The sequence below is a fragment of the Erythrolamprus reginae genome, chromosome 7 (assembly GCF_031021105.1).
Source record: "Erythrolamprus reginae isolate rEryReg1 chromosome 7, rEryReg1.hap1, whole genome shotgun sequence".
NCBI lineage: Eukaryota > Metazoa > Chordata > Lepidosauria > Squamata > Dipsadidae > Erythrolamprus > Erythrolamprus reginae.
The window spans coordinates 6,299,220-6,315,468 of record NC_091956.1 but is presented as its reverse complement, the minus strand read 5'-3'; the positions used below and the strand labels follow the sequence as shown (position 1 = coordinate 6,315,468).

Genomic DNA, 16,249 nt, shown 5'->3' with positions numbered 1-16,249 from the left:
TCCCTCCTTCCTTCCCTCCTTTCTTTCTTTCTTTTTTCTTTTCTTTCTTTATTCTTTCCTTCCATCATTTCCTTCTTTCTTTCTTTCTTCTTTCTTTCTTTCTTTCTTTATTCCTTCCTTCCATCCTTCCTTCCTTCCATCCTTCCTTCCCTCCTTTCTTTCTTTCTTTTTTCTTTTCTTTCTTTATTCTTTCCTTCCATCATTTCTTTCTTTCTTTCTCTCTTTCTCTCTCTCTCTCTCCCTTCCTTCCCTCTCTCCCTCCCTCCTTTCTTTCTTTCTTTCTATTTTTCTATCTTTTATGCCGCCCTTCTCCTTAGACTCAGGGTGGCTTACTACATGTTAGCAATAGCCTACGTGTCAAAAAGGGAATGTCGAATTCTGTCTTGACAGATCCTTGCCCTTGTGGCGGTCAGAAAGGGGATGGATTATTTCTTCTCCCAGCATGACCTCAGCTTCCTTGATGACGTCATTCCAGAAAAAGACAAGAAGAAGAAAGAAGATGAAAAGAAGAAGAAGAAAAAGAAGGGCAGCCTAGACAGTGACAACGATGACGTAAGCATGTTTATGCTGATAGACTTTGGAGCCTGGGGAGGGTAAAACACGAGCCTACTGGGCCCACCAGAAGTTGGAAAACAGGCTGTTTCCAGCCTCCAGAGGGGCTCTAGGAGGTGGGGGAAGCTATTTTCACCCTCCCCAGGCATTGAATTATGGGTGTGGGCACTCGCGCATGTTATGTATTGTTTTTTATTATATGCTGTGAGCCGCTCTGAGTCCTCGGAGGGGGGCGGCATAATAGTTCAATTAATAAATAAATAAAAATAAATAAAATGACAACATGAACATTTTTTTAAAAAAATGCTGTGTCCATTCTCTTTACAGTCCGACTGTCCGTTCACGGAAACCGTGCCCAGTATTAAAATCCCGATGGACATCATGGAGCAACAACCCTTCTTGAATGATGGAAAGCCTACTGAGAGTGAGTAGGACTGGTTTGTTTGTTTTTTTGCACGCTTCCCTCAGTTGTAATTGCAATTTCCAAAACTGAGCAGACGCAGATGGATAAAACATAGGTCTGCATGCAGTAATGGGCAGCCAAAATTGTTACTGCCACACTGTGGGTGTGGCTTATTTTGTGGGTGTGGCTTGCTGGCCATGTGACCAGGTGGGAGTGGCTTGAACGATCATCATCGTTCAAGTGAACTGTTACGTCCTCGACTTACAACCTTACCAGTGTTGCTCGCTGGGGTGACAATTTGGTTTGCGTTTCCCGCACTCTCCTTCCTGGGTCGCCACCCCCATCTCAGGGTGGGTAGCTAGCCGAACGGGTGCTGCCAGAAGCATAAATGCTGCCAGCGCTGCTTCCACCTACGCCTTCTGCTTGCACCTCCGGTGGGAGGTGGCCGCGTGAGGCTGGAGGCGAGCCAGGCAGGAGAGAGGGAAGCTCGTCCGAGGCCAGGAAGGAGGAAAGAGGAAAAAAGCAAGGAGCGCAGCAGCAGCAGCAGCAGCAGGGATAAAAAGGAGAGCCGAGCCAAGACCAGTAATCCAGGAAGTGACAGCCGCCAATCAGTTGGAGCTGTGCACGCATCTTCATTTCTGCCGGTGGAACTGCGTTCCACCCCGTCCTGCCTGCTGCCCACCCCTGCCTGCATGGCCTTAAAACATTCATGGATTATCATTTAAAAAAAATCTTGGGTGTTTTCCTCCTATTTCTTATTTTTCTTTTTTTCCGGCACTCGACCTGTGCAATTTTTGTTGACTTTCTGTGAGAGATTCGGAGTATAAGATACACCAGAGTATAAGACACACCTTAGTTTTGGGGGAGAAAAATGTTTCATCCCAGGCCTACGCAGATTGAAAACAAAGGAGGAACCCACACACTGATGTTTTAAATCAAACTGTTTATATAGAAAGCAGCATTTATACAAGCCAAATTCATGCATATGAGGTCGTCTTGGCAGCAAACAGTCCAGCGGCTAGGCTGCTGCCGAAGATCAAAGCTAATTGGCACATTCCTTTATGAGATAAGGAATCTCCGGTTTCACTGACTTACATTTACTGCTTCCCAGACTCTCTGCAGACAAGGCACGTTTACTCCAAGGATTTTAGCTGAGAAATAACAGTTGGCTAGTGAAACATGGCTGGAACCTCAAAACATCAACGGACTCCATTACAAAACATTGAAACTCCACCTTGAATTTCCCATGAGCCACCCTTAAATACCTATGGGGAGTGGTCAACAATTCCCTAGAGTTACAAACTACAGACTACTTCCTTTTCCTATACAAGTATTCTTGTCTTCTAAGGAGGGCATCTAGCAAAGGCTCATGGTCTTCTTCCTCCTTCTCCTCTAAGTCAGACCCTACTGTCATTGGCATATCTGCCACCTCTGGTGGTCCTTCAGGTTCCTCCAGGTCTATCTCTCCCTCACTCTCACTCTCTGCATCAGCTGGCAAAACCCCTGGCCCAGGGGACCAAGATGGGCCTGGCTCATCCTCCTCAGAATCCATCATTACCAGAATTGGTCGTGGACCACTCACAACAGAATATAGGGGAAAAATATACCTACCAGGTATTTATTCATCTGGCTAACAAGCATCCTTAGTCTGTTCAACTTCAGCGCATTATCTTATCCCTTGTTAGGGCTGAAAAAAATATTTTTCGAAGTGAGTGGGAATGAAAACAAACCTGCAAAGGCATTAGCTGATGACCTAGTGTGTGTTTGTGTGTGTGTGTGTGTGTGTGTGTGTTTATATGTCACATGTTTTTTTGCTGAATTTGACAATTAAGGGAGACTAGGATAGATCTATTTCGGCCTTATTTTGGCCTCATCAGCTAGCCATACCCTCACTGGGATTTGAACCTGCAACCTTTGCCTTGTAAGGAAGAGAATTAACCTCTAGGCTACAGTATCCAATCCCTTCAGCTCTGCACCAGGGAAGGGTTACATGTTATTTGTGTCAAATCCCCCTGGTGTATTGAAGGAACATCACAGCTCCTTTTTTGCCTCTCGGCCCAACCCAGCGCCATTTCCAAGGCAGTTAATTTTATTGATAGCCGACAATTCTATCTGTATGTGTGTATATATATTAATATATATATATACATCCTCAAAATATGAACAAGCGGGATGATACCTCCCGCCTACCACACATCTGGAAATCAGCCCTCATTAACAAACGTAGCTCAGCCATAGAAACTGAAATCAGACTCAGAACACACATTGCAAAACAATCAAGTAGCCTACAAGCTCCAACTACTCAGGATATCACGCCTAATCTACAACCATTAACTAATCAGCATACCTCAGTCACATCAACGACCCCAAGTGTTACCCCACTGACTCACCAGGAAGTTTCTACACAGCAGGCAATTGCTGAGCCATCAAACCACACCAAGCTACCAGTATTTATAGAAGGAAGGCAGCTCAGGTCTCGCTGTGTTCACCCTAGAACAAGGACAGAAGCACCAGCCTGAAGATGACGAGTGGGACATATATATATAGAATTGTTGGAAGACCCACATGAAACGGGCAATACTGGTCGATGAAATTGAAAAATATGGCTTAATAACAGGTCTTAAAATAAATAAACAAAAAACCAAAATTATTGACCCAAAAACATGACATTGAAACAGAAAGAAGAATTAGAGAGATAACTGGGCGTACAGGTGGTTGAGAAAATAAAAGACTTAGGTATTAATCTAACTATAAATGTGCGTTAATAAAAGATAATAATTATTTAAAAAAATGTGGTAGAGCAAATAAAATTGGACTTTAAGAAATGGGATACACACACCCAAACACACAAGTTGGCTAAGCCACTCCCACACTCCGAGCTGGCTGGATCACTATCACTATCCCAATTCATGAACTCTCACATACTGACCCTTTGAAAGAATGTGTTTGCTTTGAAGACTTAGACATATTGTGACCTGGGGCCTCTCTCTCTCTGGCCCTCCATGAGATTTGGACTGTGGTTGCGTTGACGCAGCTGCTAATGGAACAGATCCTCCTGCTGTCTCTCACTCTAATTCTCTTTTAAGCTTTTCAAATCACCCAGACTGTGTCTAGCCCAGTATTTATATATATTTGGGATCTGCCTGCTTTCTTTCCCCCCCCAGGACTTTTCTTTCCTGCTGTCTAATCTTCTCATTTGGTGGCATAGAGAAAACATGGTTGCAAAGGGGATCATTGATTATTTAGAAAATAGCTGGATAATGGCAAATTAATCTAGCTGATTAGGACCCTCCTCTCTGGCCCCTTAGAAGAGTGTTTCAGCCCCAGGTTATCTTGTCCCCCTTCCTTCCTTCCTTCCTTCCTTCCTTCCCTCCCGCTCTCCTCCCTCCCTTTCCTTTTCTTTCTTTTTTCTTTTTCTTTTTTCTTTCTTCTTTTCTCTTATGTTTTCTTCCTCCCTTCTCCTCCCTCCCTCTCCCTCTCTCTTTTTCTTCTTCCTTCCTTCCTTCCTTCCTTGCTTTCTTCCTTTCTTCCCTCCCTCCTCCCTCCCTTTCTTTTTCTTTCTTTTTTCTTTTTCTTTTTTCTTCTTTTCTCTTATTTTTTCTTCCTCCCTTCTCCTCCCTCCCTCTCCCTCTCTCCTTTTCTTTTTCTTTCCTTCCTTCCTTCCTTCCTCCCTCTCTCCCTTTCTTTTTCTTTCTTCATTTTTCTTTCCTTCCTTTCTTCCTTTCTCTTATTTGTTTTCTTCCTCCCACCTTCCCTCTCTCTCTTTTTCTTCTTCCTCCCTCCCTCTCTTCCTTCTCTTTCGTTTTTCATTTTTCTTTCCTTCCTTTCTTCCTTTCTCTTATTCCCCTTTCTTCCTCCCTTCCCCCCTCTCTTTTTCCTTTTTCCTCCCTCCCTTTCCTTCCCCCTCTCTCTTTTCTTTTCCCTTCCTTCCTCCTTCCTCCCTCCCTCCATCCTTACCTCCCTCTCCCCCTCCCTCTCGTTTTCTTTCTTTCTTTTTTCTTTCTTTCTTCTTTTCTCTTATTCTTTTTTCTTCCTCCCTCCCTTCCTCCCAATCGCTCTTTTTATTTTTCCTTCCTTCCTCCTTCCTTCCTTCCCCTCCCTCCTTCCCTCCCTCCCTCTCTTCTTTCATTTTCTGAGAATATTTTAAAGATCTGTTGCAGAGCAAAGTGGGATGGCAGCCATAATGCACATAAAAAGAGCGCCAACCTGTCTTCAATTTGGGAAATCATATTTTTAAAATCTGAAGGCTGGCCCTTTGGTTTGAAGCATGTCGCCTTTCTTCTGATTACAATCATATTTCAAAATTTTAAAAGTCCAGTAGGGCAGGAAGTATGCGGCAGGGGAAGGCCCATAGTCTGTACATAAAGAGCTGTTTTACTACCATGTAATCATTGGTTTATTTCGAGAGCGCTATTCCTAAGTATATTAGGAATTAATAACCAGACCAGCAAAGCAACACAATGTTTTTTTCACAGTCATGTGAGTTTCTTCATATAGAAAAAGAAAGACTGGACTTTCTAAGCAAAATGTTTGTTTTTTTTCAATAACACAGAAGAAAAACCAACATTCCTTGAACGCCATACATCATGCTGATCAGATTCCTCAATTCCATTCCTACATGCCAAGGTAAGCCTTTGTGTGTTTTCCAGTTTCACACACACAAACACAAACACACACAGACAGACAAACACACACCCCTAGTGAAAAAACCAGGACCACCTGTTTCAAATGGCTTTCATCCAGAACCTTGCCTGCAATAAATTAGGCGTTAACTTCATGGCGTTTCTAACTGGCTAAAAAATTCCTTATGAGATTTATTGCATTCTATAGATAGTCCTCGACTTATACGACCGCAATTGAGCCCAGCAATTTCCATTGCTAAGCTGAGACGATTAAGTGTTAAGTGAGTTTTGCTCCATTCGAACGACCCTTAATCATCTCAACTTAGCAATGGAAATTGCTGGCCTCAATTGCGGCCGTAAGTTGTGAAATGATCGTAAATCGTGCATTGGCTGCCGATCAACTTCCGGTCACAATTCAAAGTGTTGGATATGACCTTTAAAGCCCTTCATGGCACTGGACCAGAATATCTCTGAGACCGCCTTCTGCCGCACGAATCCCAGCGACCGATTAGGTCCCACAGAGTGGGCCTTCTCCGGGTCCCGTCAACTAAACAATGTCGGTTGGCGGGCCCCAGGGGGAGAGCCTTCTCTGTGGCGGCCCCGACTCTCTGGAACCAACTCCCCCCAGAGATTAGAACTGCCCCTACTCTCCCTGCCTTTCGTAAACTCCTTAAAACCCACTTTTGCCGTCAGGCATGGGGGAATTGAAACACCTCTCCCGGGCATGTTCAATTTATGCATGGTATGTTTGTGTGTGTGTGTGTTTGTTAGTAAATGGGGTTCTTTTTAAATCTTTTTAAATATTTTAAATTTATTTGGATTTGTCATGATTTGCTGTATCTTGCTGTGAGCCGCCCCGAGTCTGCGGAGAGGGGCGGCATACAAATCTAAATAATAAATAATAAATAAATAAATAAATAAATAAATAAATAAATAAATAAATAAATAAATAAATAAATAAATAAATAAATAAATAAATAAATAAATAAATAAATAAATAAAATGTGATTGTAAGATCTTAAATGAATTGCCGCAGTTGTGAGGTTACCGTATTTTTGGGAGTGGAAGATTCACCTCTCCCCCCCCAAAAGAGGCTGAAAATTTGGGTGAGTCTTATACTCTGAATGTAGTGTTTACTAAGCTTTTTTTTCAGCCCTAACGAGGTGCTATCGAGTGAAGTGATCTTCCCGTGCTTTGCTAGCTAAACGATCTCTCCTTTGCCTGCTTCTTTCATCGCTGCTCCCTCCGACAATCAGCTGAGCCTTTTTTCAGCCCTTACTAATAATGAAGCACTTTTTGCTAGCAAGCAACCTTCCACCTTTCTTTTCAGCCCTCATGAGATGTTGAAGAGTGAATCAATCTTCTGTGCTTTGCTAGCGAAGCGATCTTCTCTTTGCCTGATTTTCTCATTGTTGCACTTCAAAGAGAGAATAGAATAGAATAGAATTTTATTGGCCAAGTGTGATTGGACACACAAGGAATTTGCCTTGGTGCATATGCTCTCAGCGTACATAAAATAAAATATACATTTGTCAAGAATCATGTGGCACGACACTTAATGATTGTCATAGGGGTCAAAGCCCTTCATGGCACCGGACCAGATTATCTCAGAGACCGCCTTCTGCTGCACGAATCCCAGCGACCAGTTAGGTCCCACAGAGTGGATCTTCTCCGGGTCCCGTCAACTAAAGAATGTCGCTTGGCGGGACCCAGGGGAAGAGCCTTCTCTGTGGCGGCCCCGGCCCTCTGGAACCAACTCCCCCCAGAGATTAGAATTGCCCCCACCCTCCTTGCCTTTCGTAAGCTGCTTAAAACCCACCTCTGCTGTCAGGCATGGGGGAATTGAGACCCTCTTCCCCCTAGGCCTTTACAATTCTATGCATGGTATGTATGTATGTATGTATGTTTGGTTTTTTTTATATTAATGGGTTTTTAATTGTTTCTAACATCAGACTACTATTGTACACTGCTTTATTGTTGCTGTTAGCCGCCCTGAGTCTCCGGAGAGGGGCGGCATACAAATCCAATAAATGAATGAATGAATGAATGAATGAATGAATGAATGAATGAATAAAGGAGCAATATTAATAAAAATCTTAGGATATAAGCAAGAAGTTACAGTCATACAGTCAACATGGGAGGAAATGGGTGATAGGAATGATGAGGAAAACTAGTAGAATAGAAGTGCAGATTTAGTAGAAAGTCTGACAGTGTTGAGGGAATTATTTGTTTAGCAGAGTGATGGCGTTCAGAAAAAAACTGTTCTTGTGTCTAGTTGTCTTGGTGTGCAGTGCTCTGTAGCGACGTTTTGAGGGTAGGAGTTGAAACAGTTTGTGTCCAGGATGTGAAGTGTTTTTTTATCCCCAACCAGGGGATAAAAAGAAAGCCAAGCTCAAAAGTAGGGCTCAAAATAGCTAACTAATGTGCTGAAGTTGACCATATTAAAGACTAGCCAGAGGAATACCTGGTAGGTAGATTATTTTTTCCCTACTTTCCTCCACCAAAACTAAGGTGTGTCTTACACTTATACAGTGATACCTCTGCTTAAGAACTTAATTCGTTCCGTGACCAGGGTTTTCCCATAGGAATCAATGTAAAAGCAAATAATATGCGCAAACCCATTAGGAAGGAAATAAAAGCTCGGAATTTGGGTGGGAGGAGGAGGGGGAGGAAGAAGAGGAGGAGGAGGAGAGTTGCTGCCGAAGGAAGAAGGTAAGGTGAGGGGAATTAAAAAAAATCCAAAAATCAATAAAGCCCAGAAAAGCCTGAGATGGACGGGATTAAAGGAAACTGGCCGGGCCTTCGTGCTGCTCTCAAATTTCCTGGGAATTTTTTCCAGGCTCGGGTTCTTAAGTAGAAAATGGTTCTTAAGAAGAGGCAAAAAAATCTTGAACACCCTGTTCTTATCTAGAAAGGTTCTTAAGTAGAGGCGTTCTTAAGTAGAGGTTCCACTGTACTCCAATGTGTCTTATGCTCCGAAAAATACGGTGGTAGCACTGGTTGTTAAGTGAATCAGGCTTCCCTTAGCTGTTCAGAAGGTCACAAAAGGGGAAGAGCCTTCTCTGTGGCGGCCCCGGCCCTCTGGAACCAACTCCCCCCAGAGATTAGAACGGCCCCCACCCTCCTTGTCTTTCGCAAGTTACTCAAGACCCACCTGTATCGCCGGGCATGGGGGAACTAAGACATCTCCCCCAGGCTTTTTATATTTCATGTTTGGTATGTATGTGCTGTATGGTTTTTAATTGTTGGGGTTTTTATATATATTTTATTATTAGATTTGTCCCATTGTTACACTGTTTCTTATTACTGTTGTGAGCCGCCCCGAGTCTTCGGAGAGGGGCGGCATACAAATCTAATAAATAATAATAATAATAATAATAATAATAATAATAATAATAATAATAACGCATGCCCCCCCACCCCACCCTCGGAATGTTGCCACTGCCACAAGTACATGTCGGTGGTCAAATGTCTCAATTTTGATCACGTGACCATGAAGATGCTGCAATGGGTCTTAAGTGCGAGGAACGGTTGTACGTCACTTTTTCCAGTGCTGTTGTAGTTTCAAACAGTCACCAAATGGATTGTTATAAGTCGAGGACTACCTGTACTTTTTTTAAATTAATATTTTTATTGATTTTTATAATATAAAACACACACGCAACATATAACATGTGCTCAGTGCTTGTGCCCACCACCAGACAATCAATCGTACCCCACCACCGTTTGGGGGTATTTCTTGTATAAATCATTTAAACCCAAGAGTGAAAGAGTGTACTTATCTTTTTTAAAAATGTAAAAAAAATGATGCATAGCCTGTGTAAGACCTCTCATCTCCTCCTCACACGATCTCCACAGCCTCCCCCCCCCCAGGGGTGGGCTGCTGCCCTCCGGATGAGGGGCAACGCAGTGGGGTAGCAAAAATGGAGCTCCACCCCATTTGCACTGAAAGATGTTGAAATAAAATGCAGGGCGTCCTGTATAAGCCACGCCCACAGTGTGGTAGTAAAAAATTTGGTAGCCGTTCACTGCTTTCTCCCCTCCCAAAAAAAATACACATAAGAGTTGTCATGTGTTGGCCGACGCGGGTGGGTTACCCAAAACCTAGGGGTGGGCAAGAGGTGGGATGGCGTGCAGTTCCATCAACACCGGCCGTGCATGCGCTGTGCACACAAGATTCGGCTTCTGCGCATGTGCAGCAGCTGAATCTCGCGCGGACCGGCACTGCTCTTCCCAGAGGAATCAGCTGCTGCTCAGAGGGTGAGGGGAGCAAACAGAGCACCCCCTTGCTGAGCAGGATCCTCCCTCCTCCTCCTCGCCCACTTCTGCACAGGTAAGACATCATGGTCTGGAATGGAACGAGGGAGGGGCAGGCGGAAGTGGTCTTATTTTTGCAGGGAGGATGGAGGATGTTGCTCGGCGGAGGTGCGGTCAGTCTGATCCTCTCGTCCTCCGCTGATTCGTCTGGGTCCGGGCCTGCTCTACAGCAAGCCCAAACGACTCAGCTGCAGCAGTGGAGGGCGAGGGGAACAGACAGACCACCCCTCTGCCGAGCAACATTATTATTATTATTATTATTATTATTATTATTATTATTAATTAGATTTGTATGCCGCCCCTCTCCGAAGACTCAGGGCGGCTCACAACAATAAAAACAATATTATAATGAAACAAATCTAATATTAAAAGAAGCATATAAAACCCTATCATATATTTAAAAACCAAACAGCACATTCATACCAAACATGAAACAAAATATAAAGAATCCTGGGGGGAAGGGTGTCTCAACTCCCCCATGCCTGGCGGTATAAGTGAGTCTTGAGTAATTTACGAAAGACAAGGAGGGTGGGGGCCGTTCTAATCCCCGGGGGAAGTTGATTCCAGAGGGCTGGGGCCGCCACAGAGAAGGCTCTTCCCATCCTCCATCCTCCCTGCACAAGTAAGGCCACCTCCGCCCGCCTCCCCTCCCTCGTTCCGTTCCGGACCGTAACGTCTTACCTGTGCAGAAGTGGGCAAGGAGGAGGGAGGATCATTCGCTGGCTAGGGAATTCTGGGACTTGAAGTCCAAATATCTTCAAGTGGCCAAGGTTGGGAAATACTGCTCTAAACAATAATTGTGTGTGATTTCTCCTTTCTAGGCCTCCGCCAAATCCTGACGGAAGTTGTGCCTCAGATTAGAATAGCGCTCAGCCCGGAAGACCACGCCTACTCTCGGAATAGCAAGGGAACAGAACACACTGTCACAACTGAGTCTTCATCCTTTGTTGCGGGAGTCCCCCCCCAAAACCTCGACACTTTAAGACCGGTCGACTTCAACTCCCAGAAGTCCAGCTGGGGGAATTCTGGGAGTTGAAGTCCACAAGTCTTGAAAAGGGGTTTGGGGGGTTACCAACCCCCTGTTTTATTGAACTGGATTTTCTTTGTCGTCTTCTTTAGTCGAATGTTATCCATCTAGGTTAAAACCAGGTGTACCTGTCTTCCTTTCAATTTTATTCTATTTTCCCTCTTCCTCACTTAAACCTGTTGTGTATTTTTCGTCGCAAATTATTTCTCTTCCCTTTCATTTCTGACCAATTTTTATTTCTGCCTTTTCAATATTTGCTCCTCCTCTGCTGCTTTTCAGAAGAGGGTGCAAGTATTAATGATATGTTATTGCAACCTGGTTTGTTTTTGTCAGCAAAGCAAACTTATTTTTATTTTTTACACTCGAAATCAGTGTTTTCCCATCCTTCGGCTCTTTTGGGGCATTTGTTGATATTAAGGTTTTGATTTGATTTTATTTTTTTTTAGAAAAATCTCTAATCAGAACAAAACTGACTTTAGGCAAATTCCCGACAACTTTTCAATTCCTGCAAAAAATGCTGCTATCTTAACATGCTCTTAATTGTCACCTCTGCATTTTGTATTTTGGTACAAAGAACTCAAAAATATGAAAACGCTCATCTCTCTCTTTTTTGCCATGATGATGTGACATTTGTATAACCCGCTCCTATGCAACTTTTATTCTGTAACACTGAAATGGAGTCTTTAAGCTGTCGGCTGTGTTGACAAAGTGTTATCTGTTTTAAATTATGGGGACCTAATCTATAACATGTTTTGTTGGGGGGGGGGGGGGTTTGGGGTGAGAATGGTCGATTTTTAAGCATTTTTTAAAAACTTAGTGTAAAAAAAAAATGACTTTCTTTTTTCCTGCAGCAGGAAATATAGGTTTGAGTAGTTCTACCTCTCGTTTCTAGATTTGGGCTTTTTTCTTTAAATAAAAAAGAAAAGAAAATGTTTTAATAATAGTAGTAATAATAATAATAATAATAATAATGATAATAATAATAATAATTGTATAATATATTATATAATGTGATTTTTACAAAAAGAACAAAAAAAAGAGAAAAACCACACCAAAAATATACAAGCTCAAGGGTATATATATTTGTGTGTTTTTTCAAATTTGGCGACTTTAAGAAGTGGGGATTTCAATTCCCAGAATTCCATGCAGGCTGGGGGATTCTGGGACTCGAAGTCCACGCACGGTAAAAGTTTGCCCAAGTTTGCAAAAGGTGGCTATATATAGCATCGAACTTAAAAATCAGCTGTATCAATACTTTTTAAAAATCGTCTTTTTTTCCTTTCCAGTTCTTCTTTCCTTTTAACAATCTAAATCAAGGGTTGTTTTTGACCTGGGGTGTGTGTGTCAGTGGGCGTGGCCAGGGTGGGCGTGGTCATCTTGATGTCACTCATGTGGGGGGCACCTGTGCTAAGTGCTAAGGCAGGGCTTCCCTCAAACCCTCCCTCTTTCTCATTATAATCTCCCTTCCTTCCTTCCTTTCTTCCTTCTTTAGTTCCTTCCTTTCTTAGTTCCTTCCTTCTTTAGTTCCTTCCTTCCTTCCTTCCTTCCTTAGTTCTTTCCTTCCTTCCTTCCTTCCTTCCTTCCTTCTTTCCTTTATTTCCTTCCTTTCTTAGTTCCTTCCCTCCCTCCCTTCCCTCTCCTTTCTTCTTTCTTCCCCTCTTTCTTCATTTTTCCTTCCTTGCTCTGTTCCCATCTTCCCTTCTTTTTCCTTTCCTCTTTCCCTTTCTCCACCCTTCTCTCCGCTGGCCTGACCGCTCTGCCAGCAAAATTTATTACATTTATTTATTTGGACTTCTATGCTGCCCAACACTCAAAGGACTCTGGAGGGCTTAAAAATCCTCTCCTGAGCTCCATTTTCCCTGGCGAGAAGCACCGTGGGGCTGTTTCCAAGGAGGCCCCGCGGGCTAGATCGAAGCATCCCGCAGGCTTGAGTTTGAGTTTGACACCCCTGATCTAAATCAAGGATACGTGTTCAAAATACTCCCATTTCCCTCCCCACCCCAACTGGTATGTGTTTAAAAGCGAGTGGAACAACCTGTTTCTGCCGTGCCTGTCTCGATCACAGAGATTTTTACGCACAAACACACACACACACAATTTAGGACACCAGAGTGGGTTGTGCAGCTAACCCTTGCCTCCAGGCAGAAAAAGGCTAATGGCAAAAAGAGCGACAGTGGCAGACTTTTTTTTGCCTTGGGTAGATTTCTCTTGGCGGTTCGTTTTTACATTTGCAAAATCACCATCGTACGATAATGTGTGTGGTGTGTGTGCCCATTGGCCAGAAAACGGAGTGGATACGAAAGTGGGTTTGACGCCTTAATCGTAAACCTCCCTGGTCTTAACTTTGTCCACCTCTGTTGAAAGATGAGGGAATACACATAAGTCCTTGACTTAATGGCTACAAGTAAGCTCCAAATTTTGGTTGCTAAGCGAGGCAGCTGCTACGTGAAGTTTGTACGGTTTTACGGCTTTTCCTTGCCATGGCCATTAAGTGAATCATTTCGGTCATTAAGTTAGCAACACGACCGTTCATTGCATCCATCTTTCCCCGATTTAGCTGATCAGAAGATTAGAAACAAAGAAACATAGAAGATTGACGGCAGAAAAAGACCTCCTGGTCCATCTAGTCTGTCCTTATAGTATATCCTGTATTTTATCTTGGGATGGATCTATGTTTATCCCAGGCATGTTTAAATTCAGTTCCTGTGGATTGACCAACCACGTCTGCTGGAAGTTTGTTCCAAGCATCTACTACTCTTTCAGTGAAATAATATTTCCTCACGTTGCTTCTGATCTTTCCCCCAACTGCCCTCAGATTGTGCCCCCTTGTTCTTTCCTATTAAACACACTTCTCTCCTGGACCTTATTTAACCCTTTTGCATATTTTAATGTTTCGATCATGTCCCCCCTTTCCCTTCTGTCCTCCAGACTCTACAGATTGAGTTCATTAAGTCTTTCCTGATACGTTTTATGCTTAAGACCTTTCACCATTCTTGTGGCCCGTCTTTGGACCCATTCAATTTTATCAATATCCTTTTGTTGTAAAAGGAGATCACTTAACACTGCAGATGTCATAAATTCGAGGGTGTTGCCAAGTTTTTTAATTTGGATCACGTAACCATGGGGATGCTGGACGGTCGTAAGTGTGAAAAACTGTCATTTCAGTGCCGTTGTAACTTTGAACATTCACTCAATGAACTGTTGTAAGTCAAGGACCACTTGTATTTTGGCTGGATTTCTCCTAAATTCTTGATTTTCATCTTGACCTAAAATTAAAATAGTGTCTAGCTTAGTTTTCTGAGCTGTTGTGATTTCAAGCTGTGACATTTTTCTGTCTTCCCTGAGTCCACCTTTAAATTCAGTTACTGTGGATTTACCAACCACGTCTGCTGGAAGTTTGTTCCCAGGAGTAGTAGATCCTCGGAACAAACTTCTAGCAGACGTGGTTGGTAAATCCACAGTCACTGAATTGAAACATGCCTGGGATAAACATAGATCCATTGTAAGATAAAATACAGGAAATAGTATAAGGGCAGACTAGATGGACCATGAGGTCTTTTTCTGCCGTCAGTCTTCTATGTTTCTATGTTTCCAGCAGGTATTGTTTTTCACGAGTAGAGGTTTGTAGACTCGCCTTTCCCTGAGGGTCTATCTTTCTTCACGCAGGAGCATCGTAGCTTTGAAAGATCATTTTTGCAGCTTGGGTGCTTCCTCCCCGATTTTATCTGAGGAACGGGTTTGCATTCTATAGAATAGAATTCTTTATTGGCCAAGTGTGATTGGACACAAGGAATTTGTCATTGGTGCAGATGCTCTCAGTGTACATAAAAGAAAAGATACATTTGTCAAGAATCATGAGTGGGAGATGTTTGGTACTTCAGTTTGAGGTCACAAACCATGGTTGATGAGGCGGGTTTGATTTGGGCTCTGCGAATTGTGAGAAGCCAGCTATTGTAAGTTGTAAAGTGATCTAAGGCTTAGTGCTGTATCCGTGGATATAAATAAGTCAGCCGCTTACGCCTTGCCGTTTAGTCCAATCATGGTTAAATGAATAATGGCTTAGTACTGTAGTATGGATGTAATAATAACAACCCACAAATACTTATGCATTGGAACTTTGAAATAGGACTGTTTGGCAAAGGAATAATATTAAGGGAGAAAAATGTTATTGGCATAGGAAAAAACCCCCAGATAATATTAGGGAAAAATGGCATTAACAATATTAGGAGAAAAATGCCATTAATAATATTAGGAAAAAAAATTATTTTTACCGATTCAGCAGAATTTAGGATTTTATCAATTCATCTTATTGTCCCTGCCGGCCAATTGGTATTTGGGTCAATACAATAATGAATTGCTAAGCTGCTGGATTAAATTTGTAATGGGACAGGGGTAGGCAAAGTTGGCTCTTCTATGACTTGTGGACTTCAACTCCCAGAATTCCTGAGCCCATCATGCTAGCTCATAAATTCTGGGAGTTGAAGTCCACATGTCATAGAAGATCCAACTTTGCCTATCCCTGGTGTGGGAGAACAAATACAGATAGCCCTTGATTTTGGACTCAGGGTGGACTGTGGAATAGCCATCATTCTGTGGCACGGTCATTAAATTAAGTGACGCCCCCACCTGATTTTAGTGCCTTGTCATTAAGCGAGACATCATATGATCCTGTTTTGCCACCTCCCCTGCTGGCTTTTCCGTTGACTTTAGCCACTGGAAGATAGCTACAAAAGTCCAAATTGGTGGTCGTGTGAATACGGGGCACTGCGACCATCACTCATTTATGATGGTCGCAGTGCCCCGTATTCACACAACCACCATAAATGAGTGATCAAGTGGTTACCAAAGGCTCACATCGTGATCACGTGACTGTGGGGTGACACTGGCACATCCCTAAGCCCAAAAGACCAGTTGCAAACTATTGTCATGCCAAACAGTCGCTGAACAAAACGGTCGTAACTCAAGGACTGTTGTACTTTTATTACCTGGCTTATACCACAGAGCATACCTCCCGCTGCCAAAATAAATATTGAGCAGCACAAAGGAACGTTTAGAATTTTGAAACGAGCAGTGGCATTTTTCAGTGTTGACATAAAAGCTGCGTGCATTTGCAAACATCCCCGACCGAATATGCCAAATTCTCAGGAGATTCCTGCAGATAAAAGTCTTCCGTCTTCCTCTGCCGAATGATTAGGAAATGTACTTGAATTTAGCATCGGGAACCAATTGCTCATTGAACAAAACTTTCGTTGTTCTTGTTTTTTGCACTAAGCCTGCCATTGTTACAGCAAGAAGAATTTTTATGTTATTTTTTTAAATCCCTCGTTG

The 16,249-nt window shown here is 42.9% G+C and overlaps 1 protein-coding gene across 4 annotated transcripts in view; it reads left to right on the top strand.

Annotated features, from left to right (window-relative positions):
- Positions 1–11,851, top strand: part of SLC4A4 (solute carrier family 4 member 4) — a 212,662-nt gene extending 200,811 nt beyond the window's left edge. For 2 of the 4 annotated variants that reach the window (XM_070756889.1, XM_070756890.1), the window contains exons 23-26: positions 391–552; positions 880–976; positions 5,508–5,581; positions 10,716–11,851. In XM_070756889.1, coding sequence (XP_070612990.1) covers positions 391–552; positions 880–976; positions 5,508–5,548 — 300 coding nt within the window. In that variant the 3' untranslated portion in view covers positions 5,549–5,581; positions 10,716–11,851. The remainder of the gene's footprint in view (positions 1–390; positions 553–879; positions 977–5,507; positions 5,582–10,715) is intronic. The other 2 variants (XM_070756887.1, XM_070756888.1) reach the window with 1 other exon arrangement.
- The last annotated feature ends 4,398 nt before the right edge of the window (positions 11,852–16,249 follow it).